The sequence below is a fragment of the Heptranchias perlo genome, chromosome 8 (assembly GCF_035084215.1).
Source record: "Heptranchias perlo isolate sHepPer1 chromosome 8, sHepPer1.hap1, whole genome shotgun sequence".
Lineage (NCBI taxonomy): Eukaryota > Metazoa > Chordata > Chondrichthyes > Hexanchiformes > Hexanchidae > Heptranchias > Heptranchias perlo.
The window spans coordinates 13190418-13213196 of record NC_090332.1 but is presented as its reverse complement, the minus strand read 5'-3'; the positions used below and the strand labels follow the sequence as shown (position 1 = coordinate 13213196).

Here is a 22779-nt window from a genome sequence, read left to right as displayed (position 1 = left end):
TCGGCGTCTGAAAAGATTAAATAGGTTGACATCCTGGGTTGAGACCCCTCATTAGAATGGGTCCAACCCAAAATGTTAAGCCACATTTTCATAATGTAGTAGTCTGTATAGAGATAGAGGGCTAGAAATGCGTCTTGGACCATAGCGTTAAATGAGCGGTATCTCGTCGGCCGCTGGTTATATGCCCTGTTTGATACTCCGTTCTGTTGAAGTATATGGAACTGAATATCGAGCGGGAAGTATAATAGGCGGCCGATATGATACCATCCGTCCGAGAGGGATTCCGACCTCATAGTATTGGTGGTATACGGGCAGTTTGAGTGGTAATTCTGCTCAGTTGCTGGCGAGCTGAAAAGTTGCTATTTTCTGATCCATGTCTTAAATTACAGTGGCAAGAAGTTAAGCCCATCCTGTGGCATGCCAGCAGAAAAGCATTCACATTTAGCTCTTTATCAGTCAGGAATGAGCACTTGAGTTATGCAAATGAGCATGACTTAATGCTCTAGCAGAAAATAGCAATTTAAGAGCAAGTTACAACACATATTCTACCCAAGAAATATTGTAAAATGGGTTATTTCTGCATGGGTTTTATTCTAGAGATTTTTGCAAAAATAAAATCCGTGAAAGTTTGTGCCCATAATAATCTTATTGGTGTATACATGAACACAAATATAAAAAAGCACAGAATTGCCTCTGAGCTCCCTCCAGCAAAAGTTCTGCCTTTAATAAATGCCCATTTTAAAGCACATTTGTTTGTGGCACTAGAATGGAAGGATATTAGAGTACCTTGTTTATATTTAATTGATCAAATAAACAACCAGAAGTTACTTTTACATAGTGCTCCTCGCAAGATGGAAAGAAAAAGAAGGAATTTAGGGAAGGAGACTGAAGGCAGAGTTGAAGAGGTGGGATTTTAGGAAGCTTTAGAAAGACAGGGAGAATGTAACAAGGCAAAGGGGTTTTGAGAGAATCCTAGAAAGAGATGACTGAAAGTTTAGTCTCAGGTGGTGGAGCAGAGAGAACGGAGGAAAAATATAATCTGAAGTCTGAGGAGTGGAGGATGCATGCTGAGACAAATGGCTGAAGAAGCTCACTCAGATAGAGTGGGACAAGTCTGTGGAGGGATTTGAAGATGAGGACAAGGATTCTGAAATTGATTCATTAGGGCAGAAGGAGCCATAGACCTTGGCAAGGAAGGGGTTATTGGTGTATGAGATTTTGTGTGGGAGAGGACACAGGCTGTAGAGTTCTGGATTAGCTGAAGTTCATTAAGGATGGAGGAGGAGACTGATAAGGAGAGCGTTTGAGAAATCGATCCTCGAGGTAATAAAAACATACAATAAAGTTTCAGCAAGGGTGAGGGAGAGCTGGTAGGAGCATAAGCCATCAATGTGTTTTTTCAACAGACTCACCTCAAGGTTGAACAGAATGCTGAGTTTGTGCGCTACTGGATTCAGCCCGAGTAGGCAGCTAGGACATTGAGCAAGAGGCACATAGGTGCTGGCAGGAGCTAAGAAGTACGGCTTTGGTTTTGTCAACATTGAAAATGTTGACTTGTCCGTGATTTACTGTTGGGCAGGCAGTTGGAGCCCAAGAAAGAGTCTTGGAGTTAATGGTGGTGGAAGATAAATAGGGTTGCGTGTCATCAGCATCCATGTGGAAGTAGACCCTGTGCTTGGTGATCATACGGAAATGAATAGGAAGGAATCATGATGGAGCCTAGGCACACAAGAGGTAATCATGGAGGTCAGAGGAGGAGAAACTACTTGAGAAGTAGTAGTTTATGCTGTTCCTCCAGGGTTTTTTATTTGTCTTCAGTATATTGTAAGAGTTCAATTATAGTTTTGCCTTTTGGGTAACACTTACGTATATGGGTAGTTTGTGGTACAGCATGTGTAGAGGAACAAAAACATACATTGCCCATAATTATCTATATTTTGAAATTGTACACAGCATTAACGGGTGTTGTTGTAGTAGTCTTGATCTCATGTGAAAGCTACACAGCTGAGGCTATTCACGCAGTAATTACTCTATGCCTTGAGCTATGCATCTTATACAAATAATTGTATATTTCAGTTGATCTATTAGTTCAAGATGCAAAAGGATCAAAAATAACAATAGATGTTACATATTATTTGATGAGTATTCTGTGAATATGGCATAACTAATATCTATCTGGTTATCCATCCCTCTCCATTAGTTCTCCTGAAGTGCACACCATGCTCCAACAAAGAAAATGGGCAAGTAGTCAGTCTGTTCTCAGAACACTGCATATGTTGACATTCCTCTTTATTTTTGCTCCCAAGTAAGCTTCTTGCCTCTCCTTAATCTCTCCCACAGGTCAGCTTGCTGAGGTCAGGATTTCATCATGAGGGAAGATTTCTTCTGTGCACTGCGTGTAATAAAATCATAAACTCATTTAACTCTTTACACCATATATGTAGTTGTGGGATTGAATACATATTTTAGTACTTTGTAACACTGTAAGTCAGTGTACCAGTCTCATTATACCAACACGTTTTTGTTACATTTGTCCCATGCTGGCATTTAATGGCTTTCTTGCCTGGTCCTTGCCAATACCACTGGTTGTCCATTTGAAATAGACCGAGCAGTATGTGGATGGTCTGGGCTGGAGCAGTTGGTGAGTGTCACTTTTTAATTGTTGTTTGGAAAATTAGATTTTTATTTTTCTTGATATATTTATTTGCATTTTCATTGGTGAATAACTTTCATTGCTGTTCAGGTCTGATTTTTTACCTTTCAAGATTTTTATATCTAATTCAATTTCTTACATCAGTCTTGTTTCCAGCAGGATGGGGATTAGTTTGGGGGATCCAATGGCGCTCTTATATTTGGAGGTTCTTGGGGGGACAAGAAAGCTAGCTGCAACTATACCTCAAATGTAACGTATTCACCTGTCCTTATCCTCTTTTACTGGTCCAGTCAATTCAAGGACATATTGGAAAACTGTTTTGGCACCTTCACAAAGATGGCTATTTTGTAGATAAATCATCTCCTGGATGTTGACCTGCAAACAATTTGTGCCAAAAGGACAGTTCTTCCCATGGGCGTGAGGATCATTACTGCCCTAAACCTTTACACCATCTGATCCTGCCAAGCCACCATTGCCAACATATGCCAAAGCAGTCAGTTGGCTTTCCACAGATGCATCAAGCAATGGGCAACAGGTACATCATTTTCTTGTGGAAAGAAGGCATCAGCACAACAGGGCACAGAAATTTTTCCCAGATAGTAGAGTTCCCAAGAGTGCAGAGCATCATAGCTGGCACCCATGTACTGTACAGACCACTGAGTCTGGTTACCACCTCCTGTCATGCAAGGTACATTACTGTGCCCTGCAGAGGGTGTCCTAAAGTACCAAACAGGGCAATCCACTTGCACCTCACTCTGACAGCCATCAAATGGGGTCAGGTGCTGTGCTGCTTCATCACTTGCTAGTCTACTCCATTTTGTGGTTCCACATTGAGTTTTCTTTTATTTCATTGTTACCTATCACTTCTTCACCCTTCTGCTAACCATCTCCCCCAGACTTAGCAGAGGATGACAAATATTTTGAACCTTTAGCTCTGAGTCAGGTGGTCATGGATTCAAGCCCCACTCGAGCACATAATCTAAGATGACACTTCAGTGCAGTACTGAGGGAGTGTTATGTTGTTGGAGGTGTCATCTTTTGGATGAGATGTTAAACTGAGTCCTCCCTCATCTGCTGTTTGTGGGACCTCAGTGTGTGCAAAAGGGCTGCTGTATTTGCCTACACAACAACAGTGACTGCACTTCAAAAGTAGTTCATTGGCTGTGAAGTGCTTAGGGGTGCGCTGAGGACTTTAAAGGTGCTATATAAATGCTGAGACAAACTTTGAATTGGGCACAACACTTTAAATCTGAGGCATTAGCCAGACTTTCAGAATCTCCCATTAGGCTACAAGGCCAAAGCTGTGGTGGGAGCTTATGCTAATTAGTCAAACAAGCTGCCCTCAGTAGACTGCAGGCAGTCAGCTCAGTTCACTTTTGGCTAGCTTTGCACTGGAAGCTAGACATTCTCAGTACAGATTATGCCACCACTGTGAAAGTTGGGTCTCTACTTTCTTTCAGGAAGGAAACATTCCGTCTGTTGCCTCAGGGAGGAAAAAGGAAGAACTGACTGACTAGGTTTCTTGTAGAGCCCACTGTGAAGGTCACCTTGTGGTTTACAGATGAGGTAATTGAGTGGATCATATCAAGCAGTCTAAACTTAGTCAATCAGCTCTCAAATATTTTTGTTCCAGCTTAGTCTTGATGTTCTCAGTCATTCGTATTGCCACATTTAATTTTACATTAAAGAGAAAATATATTCTCCTTTTTACAACTCTCATTGTCTAATTTTCCTAAATTGTGCATAATTTTGTGCCAAGTTCTCGAATACTGTCCGAGAGAAGCAATATTCCAGAACCCTAAACACTTAGCAAGTATGAGGTCTAACATTTAAAATCAGTAAAAGCGACATAGCTTACAAACCATGTTTACTTTGAGTGACAGGTGACAAAAATAAGTTATTTTTAAAATCAAAATAAGTAATTGTCGCTTGTATTAAGTGACAGTCCTTCCATCCCAGCTAATTGACAGACTGCAACATTTTGGACAGTAATGTTGAAATGGACACTTCCCCTAGGGGGAAACCAAAATCTGTTTTTGCTAATTGGAAAGAACAACCAGGTGCAGGAGAAGGCAGTTGAAACACAGTTGGGAAAATACATTTTCTTTTTGGCTGCAGAACCCAAATCCATCTTTGAGTGAACAGACAGCAGGCCTGTTGCTCTGAAAGTAATTGGTTTATGATTGAGACACAGGAGAAATCTGTCACTACAAAATCTGGGAATTATAACCTGTTGGAAGGGTGGAATGAGCTAGTTTATACCACATGTGGACTGAATATCAATAGTTTATTTGCAGTGAACCTTAAAGAAAAATAATTTTGACTTCACACAATGCATATGAACATAATCAATTACCTCAACCCTTTTTCTTATTTTCTCTTCTCCTCTCCTGAAGGTGATGACTCAGCAGGTTGCCAGCTGCCCACCTCTCCCCCAACAATTCACTCAACTGGCCATTCTCGTGTTTGATGCCAGACAGCATCAACAAGCTATTCAATTGTGCAGGTATCATAGGTGAGTCTGATCCTGTCCTCACCTGACATTCACACAGATCCACTTTCCTGCAAGGGTCATAGATAATACTCAGGAGTGAGAACTCTGGCTGATTTTTTCCCCTTTTTCATCGTCCAGAGAATCCTGAGGCAAATTGTAGTGCCTCCGACACTGCTCCAAGCTGAAATCAGCTAACTCAGTAAAGGCCAGGGATCAAACCTGGGTGGGAAGAAAGGGCCTCACTAGAGAGTTGCATTAGTGATTTCTACCTCACCTATCTGATAGCTTTAATTTGGGACTATGGCCTGATTTCAGGATATGAGGTTAAAAAGGAAAAATCTGAGGTCCTTTATTAAATGGCAGATACTTACTCATTGATATGATCTTATTTGATTTTCTAAAGGGATTGCTCATTTGAGCATAATCATCATCCTGAGCCCATATCACTTAATACATATTAATATATCCAAACAGCAGGCATTAGGAAAAAATCCTGAGAGGTGGAAAGTTCTCTCTCAATATTGGATAAACACTGGTACTCAGACCTCAATTTTGCTTCTTGCAGAGGGTGTTGGCTGACTGGTACTGGAGAGAGGTGTGTGAACCAGGGCTGTGTTTTTTACGAACTTAATCTTTAGCCCTCTGATAGGTTTGAATTCTCAAAGTGAAATAATATACTCTTATTGCAGACACCTATCTGCATATAAACTCTGGTTTAAGATATATTTGTCACAATCTGTGATAATCTCCTTATGAGGACACCCTAAATCTTTTATAGATCATAGGTCATTAATGTTCCACAGTGAGTGAGGGTGGTAGCCAGTTGTGTTGGGGGTGCATTTGATGGAGGGCTTCTCAAATCATTCCAACACCAACTCAAGGCGCCTCAAATTTTTTATAGGTTTTGTCGCTCAGATGGCTGTTAAAGAGACATTTTGAAGATGGTGTATGGCCTTTGAATCCTGCAGAATCTGAGAAATGTCTCCATCAAGAAACCTACATACTTTGTGGCTAAAGCTTGCTTATAAAATATGTAACAAGTTGGCTAAAGCTTGCTTATAAAATATGTAACAAGTTGGCTAAAGCTTGCTTATAAAATATGTAAAAAGTGGGTGACTGTATAATTAAACAAACTTCAAAAGCTCTGTGATAAGGACCTTGGAGTTCAACTCATGCACTTTAATCGGTCTACTATTTGGTCACATACTTAGTGTCTAGCATTGTACAGATTAGGTAATTCTATTGACGATTCTTCACAAATTCCGCACTGTTGCACACCACACAGGATGGCTAGACTGGGCTTCTTGTTGGTGGGTAAGTATTGGTATTGTTACTCAGAAGAAGGTACCCTCCTTCAAATAAGGTGGAATTGTTCTAAAATCTCCCTGTTTTGGAAAGTAGAGCTGAAAATTCTAACCAAGGCAGATGTGGCCATTGCTAAGGATGCTTAGATACCTAACCCAACTGGGATTATTGTCAGATGTAAATGCTCCACAGTGTTGATACAGAATGATTCTGTCAGCATTGTTCTTGGGTAGAGGCATATGCTCCTAGTGTAATGATCAAGGGAGCCATCTGTGTACTCCGCCGGTTAGATGCAGTCCTCAAAAATATTAAGCTGAAGATACTGTCATTTTATAATTCAGAGAAGGTGGAACATTACCATCAAATTCGGGACGGATGAGGAAAACACTTGGAGTGCGTGGCTGAGATACGGATATCTGTTGTGGGCAGGAGACTGCCTGCCTCCTTCATATTAGTTCAGCATCTGATCTTCCCAGATAAGGAAACAAGGAATATTGGTCAGGATGGGGAGAAGGGAAGGCCATCTGAAGTTGACCTCTGCACCATCTTCTTTCTGTCCTTTGTTTTCTTTTTCTGTACCTGTGAAATGGGTTTCAGGAAAGGGGAGATGCAGGGTGAAAAGTTGGAATTTTATTTTATTGAAATGTTTGGTGGCAACGATGTAAACGTTGGGTTAGGTATCAGCTCATATTTATACCATTGGTTGTCTCTTTTTCCAGCGTGTGGTTCAAGCTGAAAAATAAATAATAATTATATTAATGAACAAAGGAATTTCAACAATGAATAGAAGCACAGCAAGACCAAACTGGACCTGGTCAACAAAGAGCTGACTCCGGAAAATAAGTAATAGTGGAAACAAAGTTAGGAAGTCAGACACCTGGGTGTCAGCTTGGTTCAGTTGGTGGGACTCTCACTTCTTGAGTAGTACTTACTGAGGGAGTGCTCCATTGTAGGTGGTGCCGTTCTTTGGAGGAGATGTTAAGGTCCTGCCAGAGGGACATTAAACCTATAATGGGTTGCTAAGGATGACATCAAAGAGGTTGAAAGAGAGAACTTACATTTATATAGCGTCTTTCACATCCTCAGGACATCCCAAAGGGCTTTACAGCCAACTAATTACTTTTGAAGTATGGTCGCTGATGTTATGTGGGCAGAGCTTTGTGCATATGAACTTCGGATCTTGTAAAAGGTAATTTAAAACTTTGAGAAAGACATAAATAGGTACTTAGATTATTACAACATTACCTCCATCTCTGTAAAGGAACAACAACTTCAACAGCAACAATTTACAGTTGTAAAGCACATTTAATGCAGCAAACAGTTCCAAGTTATTTCAACAGGCAGATTGGATATCAGCCAGAAGATTAGGAGAAAAATTAGGGGAGATGACAGAAATCAGAATTGAAGAGGCAGATTTTAAGGAGCCTTTTGATAGTGGGGAGAGATGTAGCAAGGCTGAACAGTTGGGAAAAAAATGTCGAAGTGCATGGATTTGTAATGGCTGCAAGTTCTGTCATCAATGGTGGAGGAAGTGGGGACATACTTTCTTGGAAGGTAAAAATGATGTGGTGAAGAAAAGATGAAGTATTAGATAAACTACTGAGGCGCTTTACCTTTAAGAGAGTGTGTACCAGAACTTCAAATATTGTTCTTGATGAATGATGAAATTACGTGATACTATGTAATTGAAATTGAGCAAGAGAAATAGCTTTCTTTGACATAGTAGACACAGTTAATTAAAACACTGGGAAACCTGATCCAAAGACCCACTGCATTTAGAATAGTGAGTATTAAGGAGATCGATGCAATGTTTTGATGAATTAGAACAGAGAACTGAGAGGAGGCTCCTCCTGCAGCTATACTTCACATCTTGTTTTAGTGTCAAGTGATTTTTCACATTGCAGCAAAAGCTAAACGCAACGAGGAGTGATTTTCTCTGTTTGTTATTTGTAGCAAAATTGTAATGAGTCCATAAAGAATGCGAACTTGTGTTGAATTCACAGGATAACTGCCACTGGTGAGAAACCTACTTCCTAAACGTTGAAATTAAAGTTTAAAAGAACTCAGATATTCTGCTCACCCACCTTTAAGTTTCTAATGGGAGAAAAGAGCTGAATATCCCATCAGCTCTTTCCTAATATTAGAACTTTCACCAGCAGTCAGAGGGCAACGAGAAGAGTTGTGTGTAAGTGTTGATGTGTCCATGCATCGAGCACTGCTTTCTTTGATTAAAGGATGGTGAGAGCAGGTATTACACTCCACATTGTTCACTCGCACCATGCCAAAAATGATACTGGTGTTATACTGGTTCCAATGATGTGACTCAGAGATAAAATTATTAAACCCTTTCAGTTACTGTGTACTTGTGACAACTAGAGACAGAAGTTAATCTGAAACAATGCAAAATCCACACAAGAGGAGAGAGATCGCAATAAACAAACCAAAAATGCCTGAAAAGACAAAGTATCGCAAGACCTGAGTTTCTAAATAGTAAATCAGGGGAGAAAATACTTTTGAATTACAAAGAAAATCATATGACTGGCATCAGGCGAGACTGTCATAGATCAAATAATCAATTAAGGGTAAATAAGATGGATTGGGTGAACGATAATTGCTTCAACTTAAATGAAACAGTTTTGTTCATTTAATTTTATTTGAGCATTTAAATATTATGTTCAAGGAAAAAACATTTCTTTGTTACAGTAAGCCTATGGAGTCTAACAAAGATTACCATGTTTTAGAATGCCTCTTTTGTCCTAATCAACTGGAGTGCGCACAGCTACTTGTCCTATTTAGTTATTTCTGCTAATTGGTGGTCTCAGGTATTGCCTTAAAGACTAATTAAATACAATGTGGGTGGTCCAGAACCTGCACAGTTAGCTTTCATGTCTGTATGTGACCTCATAAAACAAGAATTAGTTTGAAGACCATCACTAGTAGTATAAATAGATTGAATAGCAGTGAGATATTATAAATATATCCACCAGCAAGGCTCATTAGATCTTTGTTGCTCATTAATTATCCAATTGTAAACAATTTTACAACACCAAGTTATAGTCCAGCAATTTTATTTTAAATTCACAAGCTTTCGGAGATTTTCTCCTTCCTCAGGCAAATGTTTCAAGATCTCCTTGAAGCCTACGCATTTATACATATTGAACAATAATAAATGGTGTTTACAGACTGCCCCTGCAACTGCCCGTTGCCAAGGCAATCACCGTGTTCAGACAGAGAGGTGTTACCTGCAGAACCTCCGAATACACATTCAATAAAAAAACAAACAGGGAAAAAAAAACAGAGAAAAAAAAACACAGAGAGAGGCAGAAACATCCGGAAGGCAGAGAGAGCCAGCAAATGACCCATTATATTAAAAACAGATAACATTTGTTCGCTGGTGGGGTAACGTGTAGCGTGACATGAACCCAAGATCCCGGTTGAGGCCGTCCTCATGGGTGCGGAACCCATGAGGACGGCCTCAACCGGGATCTTGGGTTCATGTCACGCTACACGTTACCCCACCAGCGAACAAATGTTATCTGTTTTTAATATAATGGGTCATTTGCTGGCTCTCTCTGCCTTCCGGATGTTTCTGCCTCTCTCTGTGTTTTTTTTTCTCTGTTTTTTTTTCCCTGTTTGTTTTTTTATTGAATGTGTATTCGGAGGTTCTGCAGGTAACACCTCTCTGTCTGAACACGGTGATTGCCTTGGCAACGGGCAGTTGCAGGGGCAGTCTGTAAACACCATTTATTATTGTTCAATATGTATAAATGCGTAGGCTTCAAGGAGATCTTGAAACATTTGCCTGAGGAAGGAGAAAATCTCCGAAAGCTTGTGAATTTAAAATAAAATTGCTGGACTATAACTTGGTGTTGTAAAATTGTTTACAATTGTCAACCCCAGTCCATCACCGGCATCTCCACATCATTAATTATCCAGTCAACCTTACTTCAATAGATGTAACAGCTTTTAGTTTTTGTAATTACTTCCATGGTGAAGCAGTTTGACAGCTTAGCAAGTTAAAAGACTTTGTATTCTGCTCCAGCAATGTGCGTCAGAAGGGCATCCTCAAATGTACCAATGCGCAAATTCTATCATACATCCTTGTGGCCTAAGACTGCCAGAACTAATTTCATGCAAGCTATTTACAACCATCTCCACGGTGGCTCACTTGAACAAGACAAGAAGGTCCCAAGTTTGATCTTCAGTCGGTGCTGAGTCAGTGGATCTCAGATGGTAGTAGTTGGGTGGAATTGGCCTCAAAGCTTCTGAGTTAGGGAGGGAAATTGACCATGGTTCACACTTGTGTTAACTATTCAGTGACTTGTGCTGGAGTTGAGCAGGATCGAGTTTGATTCTGATGATTCCCATAGTTGAACACCCTGCCAACACTTACTGTCAAAGCTCATGCATGAATAATGGTCACATAGATGAAGTACCAGAGGATGCTTGATGCCTATAGAATAATATAAGAACATAAGAAATAGGAGCAAGAGTAGGCAATATGGTCCCTCGAACCTGCTCTGCCATTCAATAAGATCATGGCTGATCTTTGACCTCAACTCCACTTTCCCGCCCGATCCCTTAGAGTCCAAAAATCTAACGATCTCAGCCTTGCAGTATATCTTGCAAGAAGTCAGTGCCTTCAGGAGAGAAGGATGTGGAAAAAATTTAAACCTTTTACCATAGTTACCTGCATCAATTTTGCCGATTCCCTTCATAGTTTTGAAAACTTCCATTAGATTGCCCTCTTAAATTTCCTGATACCTGGACTCACTTTTGTTTCCTGTCTTTGTACATTTGTCCCAAGGTGGGGGGAATAAACATCCTAGAATTAGGTGATTACAGAAATGCACACTGCACTCTGCATAGTGTCTGGTTAACATCTTAAAGAGCAAAAATACAAGCTCTTTTAATGTGTACATTGTCCCTCTGCTAATACAACCCAGTATTTAACTTATCTTTTTTTTAACTGCAACTAAGCACTGTAGTTTCATAGATGTATACACCTTCTAAGTCCTGAGTCTCTTCCCTGATCAGTACACTGTACCATTGCTCCCTTTAATACATGGCTGGAATTTGCTGGAGCAGGGCATCGGTTAGTTAGAAGAGCGTGCCCGATTAGTCAGACTTTTTTCTGTACCTTTCAGCTCAAAAATGTTTTGCCCTGTAAGTTGCTGGAAGTGTGAGCTGAGGCGAGGGCAACAGGACAATCTGGGACCTTGGTGAACAATGGGACCAACAGTGTATCTCCTCAAAACCAATGAGATTTAAGGATTGAGAAATAAACGGAGGAAGGACTGAGAAGGAGGTTGAATTAAATATCAAATCAAGTACAAGAAGAGAAATAGAGGGAAAGAAAGATTGGATTAAGATAGCAAAGAAACCGACAGGAAGGAAAAGTAAGAAAAAAAAATTTAAAATTTAAAATTTGACATTTAAAAAATCTCCAACAACAATTCACTATCTGAAGGAATGAGACTCAACACTTTTAATTGTCCACTTTCGGGGTCAGAGAGGTTGATTGGCAGTCATTAACAATTACCGTGTCATTAAAAGGGTACTTGTGCTATTAATTACTAAACTTAACTTTCTGAGCTGCGTTTAATGGGCAATTTATATGCATATACAGCAACTTCATGAAACTCACTGAGGGGTTAAGGGCTAGATGCTGTTTTTGCAAAGCTAACGGCAGAGTGGCGCAAATCATCCTGCAACTTGTGGCGATTCGCAATTCACAGGGGTATCTCTTCCTCACCACAAATTGCTGGCCAATTTGCTCATTAATAAAGCCATGAGTTGTTCACAAGCCATTATTTTTTCAGCAAATTCCAGCCTAAATGTGTAATCTCACTGCCATGTTAGCCACCCATGAAAGAACCTCTCTCTAGATTGTATTATATTTGATGGAAATTCAGTTAACTGCTATGAAGTTGAGAATTTCCTCTGGATTCCTTGCTCCCAATATAATTTTTTTACACAATGCAACACCATGTGACAGTTAAACGAATATGACTTACACCAAAAAAAAATGATTGTCTTCACTGCAGTTTACAGCAGGAGCAAAACTGACTCGGAGACAAACCATATGAATTTCAAGGATCACAGCTGAATGCTTTTGACAGATTCACCCAGTGTAATTATCGAACTACCACCAACACAGTAGAATTTGACAGGTGATAATTATGGCCTGATTTAATGAGTTTTGTACATCGGGAGGTAAAATTTGGATCAAGTTTTCCTCATTCAAATCTTTTTTCCTGTTCATCTAGAAAAATACTCAAAAGCAGGAAGCACCAGTTCCAGGCGTCAAAATTCTTGCAGGCCTACCGAACAACTGGGAGTCTTCAAAACATCTGTTCGATCACAGCTAGATTTTTCAGCTTCTCAAAGACAGTAAAAGATTGCTTTATTTTTGCCTTAGAATTTTAAAATTCTCATCCTTGTTTTCAAATCCCTCCATGGCCTCCACCCTCCCTGTCTCTGTAACCCACTGCAGCCCTACAACCCTCCGAGATCTCTGCGCTCCTCCAATTCTGGTCTCTTGCGCCATCCCCGATTTCCATCGCTCCACCATTGGCGGCCGTACCTTCAGCTGCCTAGGCCCTAAGCTCTGGAATTCCCTCCCTAAACCTCTCTGCGTCTCTACCTCTCTCTCCTCCTTTAAGACGCTCCTTAAAACCTACCTCTGTGACCAAACTTTTGATCACCTATCCTAATATCTCCTTATGTGGTTTGGTGTCACATTTAGTTTGATAATCGCTCCTGTGAAGCGTCCTGGGACATTTTACTAAGTTAAAGGCACTATATAAATAATGTTGTTGTAGGTGCTACATTCTAGTTACGAAAACGGCGGGGCACTTCTGAGGTTGGGGGGGGGGAAACCTTTCTGTTCCAGGGCTTCAGTTATCCAAGCGCAGCAGGGTGAGGGGGATGATGCGACGTTAAAGTTGCCAATTCAGATTACACCAAATTCTATGTTCGTAGTAAGTTGCTTTATAAAATAATCTAACTTTCGCGACAAATAAAAGCGACATCAAACATCGAGTGTTCGTTTCTTCGGAAATCACCAAATGTGCCTCATTGCCCGAAGTTGGTGACCTAGAAAATCCCAGCATCCCGTCCCTTCCCACAGGTACACACAATACGATAGGATCTCATCCATCCCCGTTCCCACCTCGGTGCTAACTGCCACGGTAAGATCTTGAGATATCCATTTAAAGATTATGTGGCTCTTAAAGTGCCCTGAGCTCTCTACTAAATGTCTCCCTTGTATGAATGTCGATGACAAATTGCCTGACCCAGGAGCAGCAGCGAATACAAATATGTTATCCTGTTCTTCGCGAATGATGCCCCACAGCCTCACAAGTTGTAATGAATACTGCGATATCTAAGCAGGCTCTCTCTCTCTCCCCATCAGGGTTGGACTCAGTTCAGTGTCTTTTTTTACCCATTGAAATCCTAAATTCATGTTGCATACTGCATCAGACATCTCTAATAACAGACACAATGCTTTTTTAAGTATTCGCAGCTGTTCAGAATTTGATAGTGTTGTGCTTATATATATATATATATATATGTGTGTGTGAAGTTTTAAAAAATTGCCAAGAACGAGATGTGATTCGCAAAGTGGCATTTGCCGTCGGATTTCGTTTTACGTGGGATTTTGATTTAAATATTGCAATCAGACTATTGAAGTCGGTGACATTACGACTGGAATACATACATTTGATTTAATTTTTGTAAGACCCATTAAAAAAAAACTTGGGATTAAAGTGCAAAATTCTGCATTTTCCAAGAATAACACGAATTCATTGTATTGGCACCCGAGAAAACACTCTTCACAGAACTATGGAGCGAGAAGAGCAGGTTGTTTGTTTTTACGCTGTTGGATGTTGCCCCAGTTTCTAACTGACGTGGTTGGCATTGACTGTGTTACAATTGTATATATGTGTGTGTGTGTGTTTGGGGAAGGGGAGAATAGGTCCCAGGTTGAAACCTCCAGGGAGAGGGGGGCATAGGGGATCGATCGATCCATTTGGAGAGAAAAAAAATGCAAATGTGTGTTGAATTCCCCCCCCCCCTCTCCACTCCTGCCTGTAATTCTGCGGGAAATGGTGGTTCCAGCCCCAAATCCTCTTGGTGCCTGACGTCATGTCTGCCTGAGATTGGTCGACGGGGTTGTGACTCGCACCTCCCTCCCCTCCACAAAAAAAAAACTTTTTAAAGACTTTCAATCTGTTCAAACTAAAATATTTTACAACCCATCGCGATACCATCTAACATCTGCTGCCGTGTGTGTGTGTGTGTGTGTGGTGTGTGTGTTTTATACCCTCTCTCTTCCTCCCTTATTTATTTGTGTTGACTGCTCCCTCTCAGCTTTATTTGTAAAAGTTATCTGTTCCTGGAGACAATCTGGACAGCCAGCAGTTTTTATATGAAAAAAAATAATATATATATATTATATATAGAACAACAAGCCGCCTTCAGAGATCCATCGAAGGGAAAGGGGGGAAAAGTCCAAATAAGTCTGACTGGAGTCGAGTTTCTTTAAGAAACAAAAAAAAACACCCCATTTCTCATCAACATGGAGTGGATGAGATACAGCGTCTTACTGTGTTTAGTCTCCGTCTTCCAGCCGCACCAAGCCTCGTCTGACAAGAGGAGCCTGAGGAGGATCACTTACGTGCTACACGGCTCGGGCAAGGCTCACCCCGCCGCCGCCGCCGCCGCCGGCATCGGCCGGACCAGTGTCTCTTCATTCGGCGCCAGGCACGGCTCTTCCTCCGTCTCCTCCTCCTCTTACACGCTGAGGGCGCAGGGCTCGGCTCCCGTGCTGGAGGTGAATACTAGTTACAGGAGGACGTCGCCTCAGGTCAGGACCCGGCGGATGGGCAAGGCGAGCCCCCATGTCCAGCAGCAGCAGCAGCAGCAGCCCATCGTCCAGTTCCATCCACACCAGTTCTACCAGCAGCAGCACCACCAGCAGTCCATTAGGCACCCCGTGCAGTACCAAAAACAACAGCTTAACGGGTAAGGCAATCTCCCTTGAACTTTGTAGCAGATCATTGCTGGCTATATCCTTACCATCCACGTTTGACCTTATATGCCATTCTTGGATGTCACTTAAACGTCATCCACATAACATCACTGCTCAAAGAACTATTTCTATCTTACTCAGGTTCGACTCTTAAAATTTTATACATACAGCCCCCCCCCCCAACCAAGATAAATCACGATGGATTTATGCCTTGCTATAATATCAAACGCTTCCAATGTCAATTATTATTTCACTTTTACAATATAGGCGATGGTAAGTTGCTTGCCTTTTATTTCTAAGATGTGTGGTAACCGAAAAGTACAGGCTGTAATAATAATTTTAAAAAAAAAACATGCTTAAGGGAAATCCTAAGATATCATAATGCAAGTAAGATCCTGATACGAACAAGTTTTTCGCCGAGTCCCAAACTGCTTTCTTCCTGGAACATGCAACTTGTAACTATAACTTTTGTCCATATACACAACCCACTGCACACAGCCGGGCTCGAACTGCACAAGAGACTCGGATCAGCGCGGTGCTGCCTACCGTACGTAGGAAACATAGCCTCACGTGGACCAAATACACTCAAACCATTGCTAATATTTCCAAACAAACTTTGAAAATGTGTTCTATTTGAAAACAGACATGAAAATATTCATACCGGGAGGGGTTACATTGTTATTGTGGTGAATTTTTTTTGCGGTGGGAAAAGTTCGGCAAGTTGTATTTTTTTACCATTTATGGGGGGGGGGGGGAAGGGAGAAGTGTTTTTTTAATCAAGAAAACTTCTTGACCCTAGGGTCTTGCTATTGGCGATCTTGACCCTAGGGTCTTGCTATTGGCGATCTTGACCCTAGGGTCTTGCTATTGGCGATCTTGACCCTAGGGTCTTGCTATTGACAATCTGGGGCTTGAGTTTCTCTTCCATGAGCTCCTTAGATCGCCTGGACCTTCAGCTGACCCTGTGCACCTGACCAGAGTCAGCACTGAGCTCCCGTCCCATAAGTGATGAGCAGCCAACCTCCTCCCTTAAAAAACTGAGGTGATTTCCTGTTGTTATAAAAAATGACTTATCACTTTTTAAAGCATGCGTACATTAGGCGTTTTTTTTAAATGAAAGGGTGTTTGATTTTTTTTCCCTCTTCCGTAAACCTGTTAAAATATTCAGCTGTCAGGCGCAGGCATTGAACTGACGGGCACTCATTAAAGGTATTTTTTTACTGGATTGTATCATTGCTTGATAGATATTTTATTGTCGGATAAATGTTTTATTAGTCAGTATCTTCCTCTTCTCTCCAGTAAATGTGCCACTTTATGATTTGTAGAGTTAATGTCTGCGGAGGTCAGTGCTGTCACGGGTGGGCTCAAGCTCCTGGCTCTCAGAGATGCACTAAACGTAAGTTGCTTCTGTTGCATTTCGAAAATTCTTTCTCATACCGGCAAAGTTGGGCTTTGTTTGGAGTTTTAAAATCTATACACACTGAGGAAGCACCAAAAAAGGAGTACATCCCAGACTCCATATCACCCTCACTGTAATACTGACAGACCCAGACTCCATATCACCCTCACTGTAATACTGACAGACCCAGACTCCATATCACCCTCACTGTAATACCGACAGTCCCAGACTCCATATCACCCTCACTGTAATACCGACAGTCCCAGACTCCATATCACCCTCACTGTAATACCGACAGACCCAGACTCCATATCACCCTCACTGTAATACCGACAGACCCAGACTCCATATCACCCTCACTGTAATACCGACAGACCCAGACTCCATATCACCCTCACTGTAATACTGACAGACCCAGACTCCATATCACCCTCACTGTAATACCGACAGACCCAGACTCCATATCACCCTCACTGTAATACCGACAGACCCAGACTCCATATCACCCTCACTGTAATACCGACAGTCCCAGACTCCATATCGCCCTCACTGTAATACTGACAGACCCAGACTCCATATCACCCTCGTCGTAATACTGACAGACCCAGACTCCATATCACCCTCACTGTAATACCGACAGACCCAGACTCCATATCGCCCTCACTGTAATACTGACAGACCCAGACTCCATATCACCCTCACTGTAATACTGACAGACCCAGACTCCATATCACCCTCGTCGTAATACTGACAGACCCAGACTCCATATCACCCTCACTGTAATACCGACAGTCCCAGACTCCATATCGCCCTCGCTGTAATACTGACAGACCCAGACTCCATATCACCCTCACTGTAATACCGACAGACCCAGACTCCATATCACCCTCGTCGTAATACTGACAGACCCAGACTCCATATCACCCTCGTCGTAATACTGACAGACCCAGACTCCATATCACCCTTGTTGTAATACTTACAGACCTAGATTCACATCGCTCTCGCTGTAATACAGACTGACCATATCACTCTCACTGTGCTTCTGATACTCAACCTCCATATTACACTTGCTGTACTATGACCCAAATAATGCTGGTGTTGATCACACTGCTTGTTGTGTGTGCTTTTATTCAGTGAAATGCCAGCTGCTTTGAGGGAGTGATTTTCAGGTTGCAATTCTAGATGGTGCTTTGAGGTTATTCAAGCAGCAAGAGCCCAGGCAATTAAAAGTGATAGGACCTGTGTGCAATATTATTTTATTATACAAATGTAATGCTTAAAATTAAAATTAAAAAAAATCCAGTCAGCTGGAGTGTGACAGCTGGGGCATTGCCTCCATCTCTGAATTAATGTGTTTCCTGGGAAAGAGGCCTGGTTGCAGGTGGGTGGCAGCTGTGGCTGCAGCTGCAATGTGCTCAACCTTCCTGCATGTGAACTAGCAGCCCTAGTGGGGTGGCAGGAGTGCTACTCTGTTTATTAATGTAAACAAAAAAAAAATTAATAAGAAGTTTTGAGAAGAGTGGCTGCTCAGGGCTGTAAGGTCATTGATGGGTTCTGATCACATCCTAAGCCAGGAGAGTAAAGCCGTGAAAGTTTTATAAATTGTTTTCTCATGAGGTAGCAACCTTGAAATCACTTCCATATATCCATTACTATATTCTGTGGAGATCACGGGGCTGCTTTAAATCGATTTTTTGTTGTTGTTGATGGCGCACAGGTGTCATGTTGGTCATTGTCAGCTGGTGCTCCCTCTATGTAGTTGATAAGTGACAACATTCACACTGATCGATTTAACAACAATGAATTCATTATATGCGAAACACTTTAGGATATTCTGAGTGATGTGGAAATAGATTATATAAATGCAATTTCTCTGTCTCGATCTGTTTCTCTCTGTCTGTCTCTTTCTCTCAGTGTCTCTGTGAGTCTCTCTTTAACTCTGTCTCTCACTCTTGTTTGGAATATCACTAATAATTATTTTCAGCACCAACAGTGGCTTCAATTTAAAATGTGCTCATCGTAAAGGCTTAGGTAGAGGATACATCGATTAGCAACGGTTCAAAATCCTACATGTAAAGATCACCATAAACTGTTTATGTTGTAACAGAATTCCTTTAACCTGTTCCTAGGCCTCAGTACTGCTGGTGGGCCTTGTGCTGGAGCAGTGCAGGTTAACAGCCTTCGATTTTTTCTCCCTTTCTCTAGGAATGCATAATGGGGACGAAATACAACATTGTTCATAGTATCATAGTAGGTACAACACAGGAGGAGGCCTATCGGCCCGTCGTGCCTGTGCTAGCACTTCGAAAGAGCTATCCAATTAGTCCCATTCCTGTGCTCTTTCCCCATAGCCCTGTAATTTTTTATACTTCAAGTATTTATCCAATTCCCTTTTGAAAGTCACTATTGAATCTGCTTCCACCACCCCTTCAGGCAGTGCATTCCAGATCATAACAACTCACTGCGTAAAAAAATGTGTCCTCATGTTGCCTCTGGCTCTTTTGCCGATCGCCTTATATTTGTGTCCTCTGGTTACCAACCCTTCTGCCACTGGAAAAAGTTTCTCCTTATTTACTCTCTCAAAGCTGTTCATGATTTTGAACACCTCTATCAAATCTCCCCGTAACCTTCTCTGTTCTAAGGAGAACAACCCCAGCTTCTCCAGTCTCTCCACATAACTGAAGTCCCTCATCCCTTGCACCATTTTAGTAAATCTCTTCTGCACTCTCTCTAAGGCCTTGACATCCTTCCTAAAATGTGGTGCCCAGAATTGAACGCATTACTCCAGCTGAGGCCTAACCGGTGTTTTATAAAGGATTATAACTTCCTTGCTTTTGTATATGCCTCCATTAATAAAGCCCAGGATCCCATATGCTTTTTTAACAGCCTTCTCAACTTGTCCTGCCACCTTCAAAGATTTGTATATGTGCACCCCCAGGTGGCTCTGTTCCTGCACCCCCTTTAAAATTGTACCATTTAGTTTATATTGCCTCTCCTCATTCTTACTACCAAGATGTATCACTTCACTGCGTTAAATTTCATCTGCCATGTGTCTGCCCATTCACCAGTCTGTCTATGTCCTCCTGAAGGCTGTTACTATCCTCCACATTGTTTACTACATTTCCGAGTTTCGTGCCATCTTCAAACTTTGAAATTATACCCTCTATACCCAAATTCAGGTCATTAATATATATCAAAAAGAGCAGTGGTCCTAATACTGACCCCGGGGGAACACCACTGTATACTTCCCTCCAGTCTGAAAAACAACCATTCACCATTATTCTCTGCTTTCTGTCCTCTAGCCAATTTTGTATCCACTCTGCCCTGTCCCTTTAATCCTAGGGGGCGTAAAACTGGCGTAACGATGACAGATTTAATAGCGTGTCTGCCTCACCCCCAACTTGCATGGGCGTTTGAGCCGCAGCTAAACTTGTTAGCGCTTTGCTTCAGGTGGCCCTGGTGTCCGCCTCAAATGAACACAGGCCTCATTTCAATGTTGACATGTGGGTCCTGCTCCCATTTCCGCGAAATTCTTTTAAACTAGTCGGAGCTTATGCTGCGCAAGCTGCAACTAGCTTTTAAGGCTCTGCAATGGTCTAAGCAGCGATCCTTAAAGAAACCGCTGGAGGCCGCCGAAGAAACTGGCAGGTAGGTTTTTAGTTACTTGATGTGGAGCCAGGTGTGCTCTTACTTTCTCTACATTAATATTGCGAGCTGCTTTTGGCCTGTACTGGCACCATTCGAGTTTGCCTCAAACTCCACCCCCCCCCCCCCCCACCGCCCCATCACCTTTTACCTGTGGGCCGCGGCCGAAATTCAAAGGGCTGCGTCGGGAAGCCCGATCGATGCCCACAGCATTTAGGACCGTCTTTGGGCCTCTCTCTTCTGGCGCACAAGCGCAGCGTGCCGACCATTTTGTGCCCTTTATCGGGTGCTGTCGAATTTAGCCCCTATTGCCTCCAGTCAACATCTCACCTTGCTGGTGTGACTGAAAACATGGGGGGTGAAATTGGTCTGGGGCAGTAAGTGCAAAACGGGCGTTAGCGAAGTAGCAGCCCGTTTTACACCCCGATTTTCTTTTCCATTGACGTCACGGGGAAAGAAAGTTGGGTGGGGCGTAAAACAAGCTGCCGATTTGCTATCGCCCGTTTTGCACTTACTGCCCTGGACCAATTTCACGCCCCATAAATCCATTGTGGGGAATTGCAGTATTACATTGTGTATTACCAGTGCCAAGACAGGTTTCTGGATTTAATAGGTGCTTTATTAATGCAGCAAATTTTTATTTTAAAATAACAAATGCGTCATGATAAAAATCAAAGCATTTTAATCGTTGGTTAGTTGTATTTCTTCAAAACATAACTGTCCTTACTGCTGCACTTTAGAGGAATGCAAAAATCACATTTAGAAAACACATCATAAAACTGACCAGTTATAGTGAGGAAAAATATTAATAAACAGAAGATATGTAAATGATAGTTGATCTTTGTTTAATCATTTTTGGAACTTTATTCCAATTCATTCATTAGTATTTTTTTTGCAATCGTGCATGGTCCAATGGTAGTTTAAATTTGAAGTTACCACTAGATGGCATTCTTAGTGGGTGGTTTGGGATTTTGCAGGAGGGACAGTCAAACAGCGATTGCTCTCTTGCACTTTGACGATTTGTCAGTTGTGAAGGAATGAGGTGAAAATTCTTAAAAAGTAATACATTTTGCTTACTATAAAGGAATTTCACGTACTATGTCCAAGTGTCATAGAGGTAAGATGGGGACAGGTAAAGAATCCAATATTCCTTAAGTCAGGCTTGAAAATCTGCAGACAATGCCCCTATTTTTCTTTAAGTACATCACTGCACATGTGGCTAAGACTAATAACAATCACAACATCCCAAACTCACTTATGCATCAATTATAAATTAAAAGCCCGTTAAATTTAAAGGTTGTTATTTAAAGTGCTCTCAAAATTAAACTACAGTTTTCATTATACACCAAGGCCTGGAGTTTCCTCCATGGGCACAACCCAGAAGTTGCACCCGAAGCTGTGCCCATTTTGTCGATGTCAAGTTAACACCCAAGTATCCTCCCAATCTCATTAGAATATGCCCAAACTTGAAATGGGCGTAAATAGGCATAAATCAGTGTAAACAATTGTGGCCCGATGAAACGCCGACCCCACACCCGTATATTTCTTCTTTGACTCTTAAAATTTAAGTTTCATCTCAATTCACCATCACTCATGCACATCAGGCGCAGCATTTTTAAGAACCTGCAATTGGGGAAGCCTTTCAGTTTTTAATGCGACTTATACTTATGAAAGAAAAGAACTTGCATTCATATAGCGCCTTTCACCATCTCAGGACATCCCAAAGTGCTTCACAGCCAATGAAGTACTTTTGAAGTGTAGTTACTGTTGTAATGTAGGAAACACAGCAGCCAATTTGCACACAGCAAGGTTCCACAAACAGCAATGAAATAAATGACCAGATCATCTGTTTTAGTAATGTTGGTTGAGGGATAAATATTGGCCAGGACACTGGGGAGAAATCCCCTGCTCGTCTTTGAAATGGTGTTGTGGGATCTTTTATATCCACCTGTGGAGGAAAACGAGGCCTCGGTTTAACGTCTCATCCGAAAGACTGCATCTCCGACGGTGAAGCACTCCCTCAGTAACATTTGCTATAAAAATATATTCAAAGAAACGGACAATACAGAGCAGGTCTCAGTGAGGATAAATGAAATACTCAATAAATTGCAATTAACAGGGTAGAAAAGTGCCTTTATTTCCTGCTGCGCCTGAAAATCTGATTGCAATTTTGAGAGATGGCATGGGATAATATCAGGGCAGTTGTAGAAGTATTCAGGGTCACGGGATGAGTCAAAATTAAAATA

The 22779-nt window shown here is 41.6% G+C and overlaps 1 protein-coding gene and 2 long non-coding RNA genes across 8 annotated transcripts in view; 2 read left to right on the top strand and 1 right to left on the bottom strand.

The window, feature by feature from the left end:
- Positions 1-2505: 2505 nt before the first annotated feature.
- LOC137324421 (uncharacterized) lies at positions 2506-14417 on the top strand. 2 transcript variants are annotated; one of them, XR_010963612.1, is made up of 4 exons: positions 2506-2641; positions 4114-4219; positions 5050-5168; positions 12500-14417. It is a non-coding gene; the product is annotated as an uncharacterized lncRNA (long non-coding RNA). The 2 variants fall into 2 exon arrangements; XR_010963611.1 differs by lacking the exon at positions 2506-2641 and adding an exon at positions 3007-3188.
- LOC137324419 (uncharacterized) lies at positions 4924-15792 on the bottom strand. Its single transcript, XR_010963610.1, has 2 exons — positions 15136-15792; positions 4924-7184 (listed from the first exon to the last, which is right to left on the bottom strand). It is a non-coding gene; the product is annotated as an uncharacterized lncRNA (long non-coding RNA).
- Positions 14687-22779, top strand: part of ltbp1 (latent transforming growth factor beta binding protein 1) — a 304945-nt gene continuing 296852 nt past the window's right edge. For 3 of the 5 annotated variants that reach the window (XM_067988681.1, XM_067988683.1, XM_067988680.1), the window contains exons 1-2: positions 14688-15482; positions 16815-16885. In XM_067988681.1, coding sequence (XP_067844782.1) covers positions 15037-15482; positions 16815-16885 — 517 coding nt within the window. In that variant the 5' untranslated portion in view covers positions 14688-15036. Of the gene's footprint in view, positions 15483-16814; positions 16886-22779 lie in introns of all 5 variants that reach the window. The other 2 variants (XM_067988679.1, XM_067988682.1) reach the window with 2 other exon arrangements.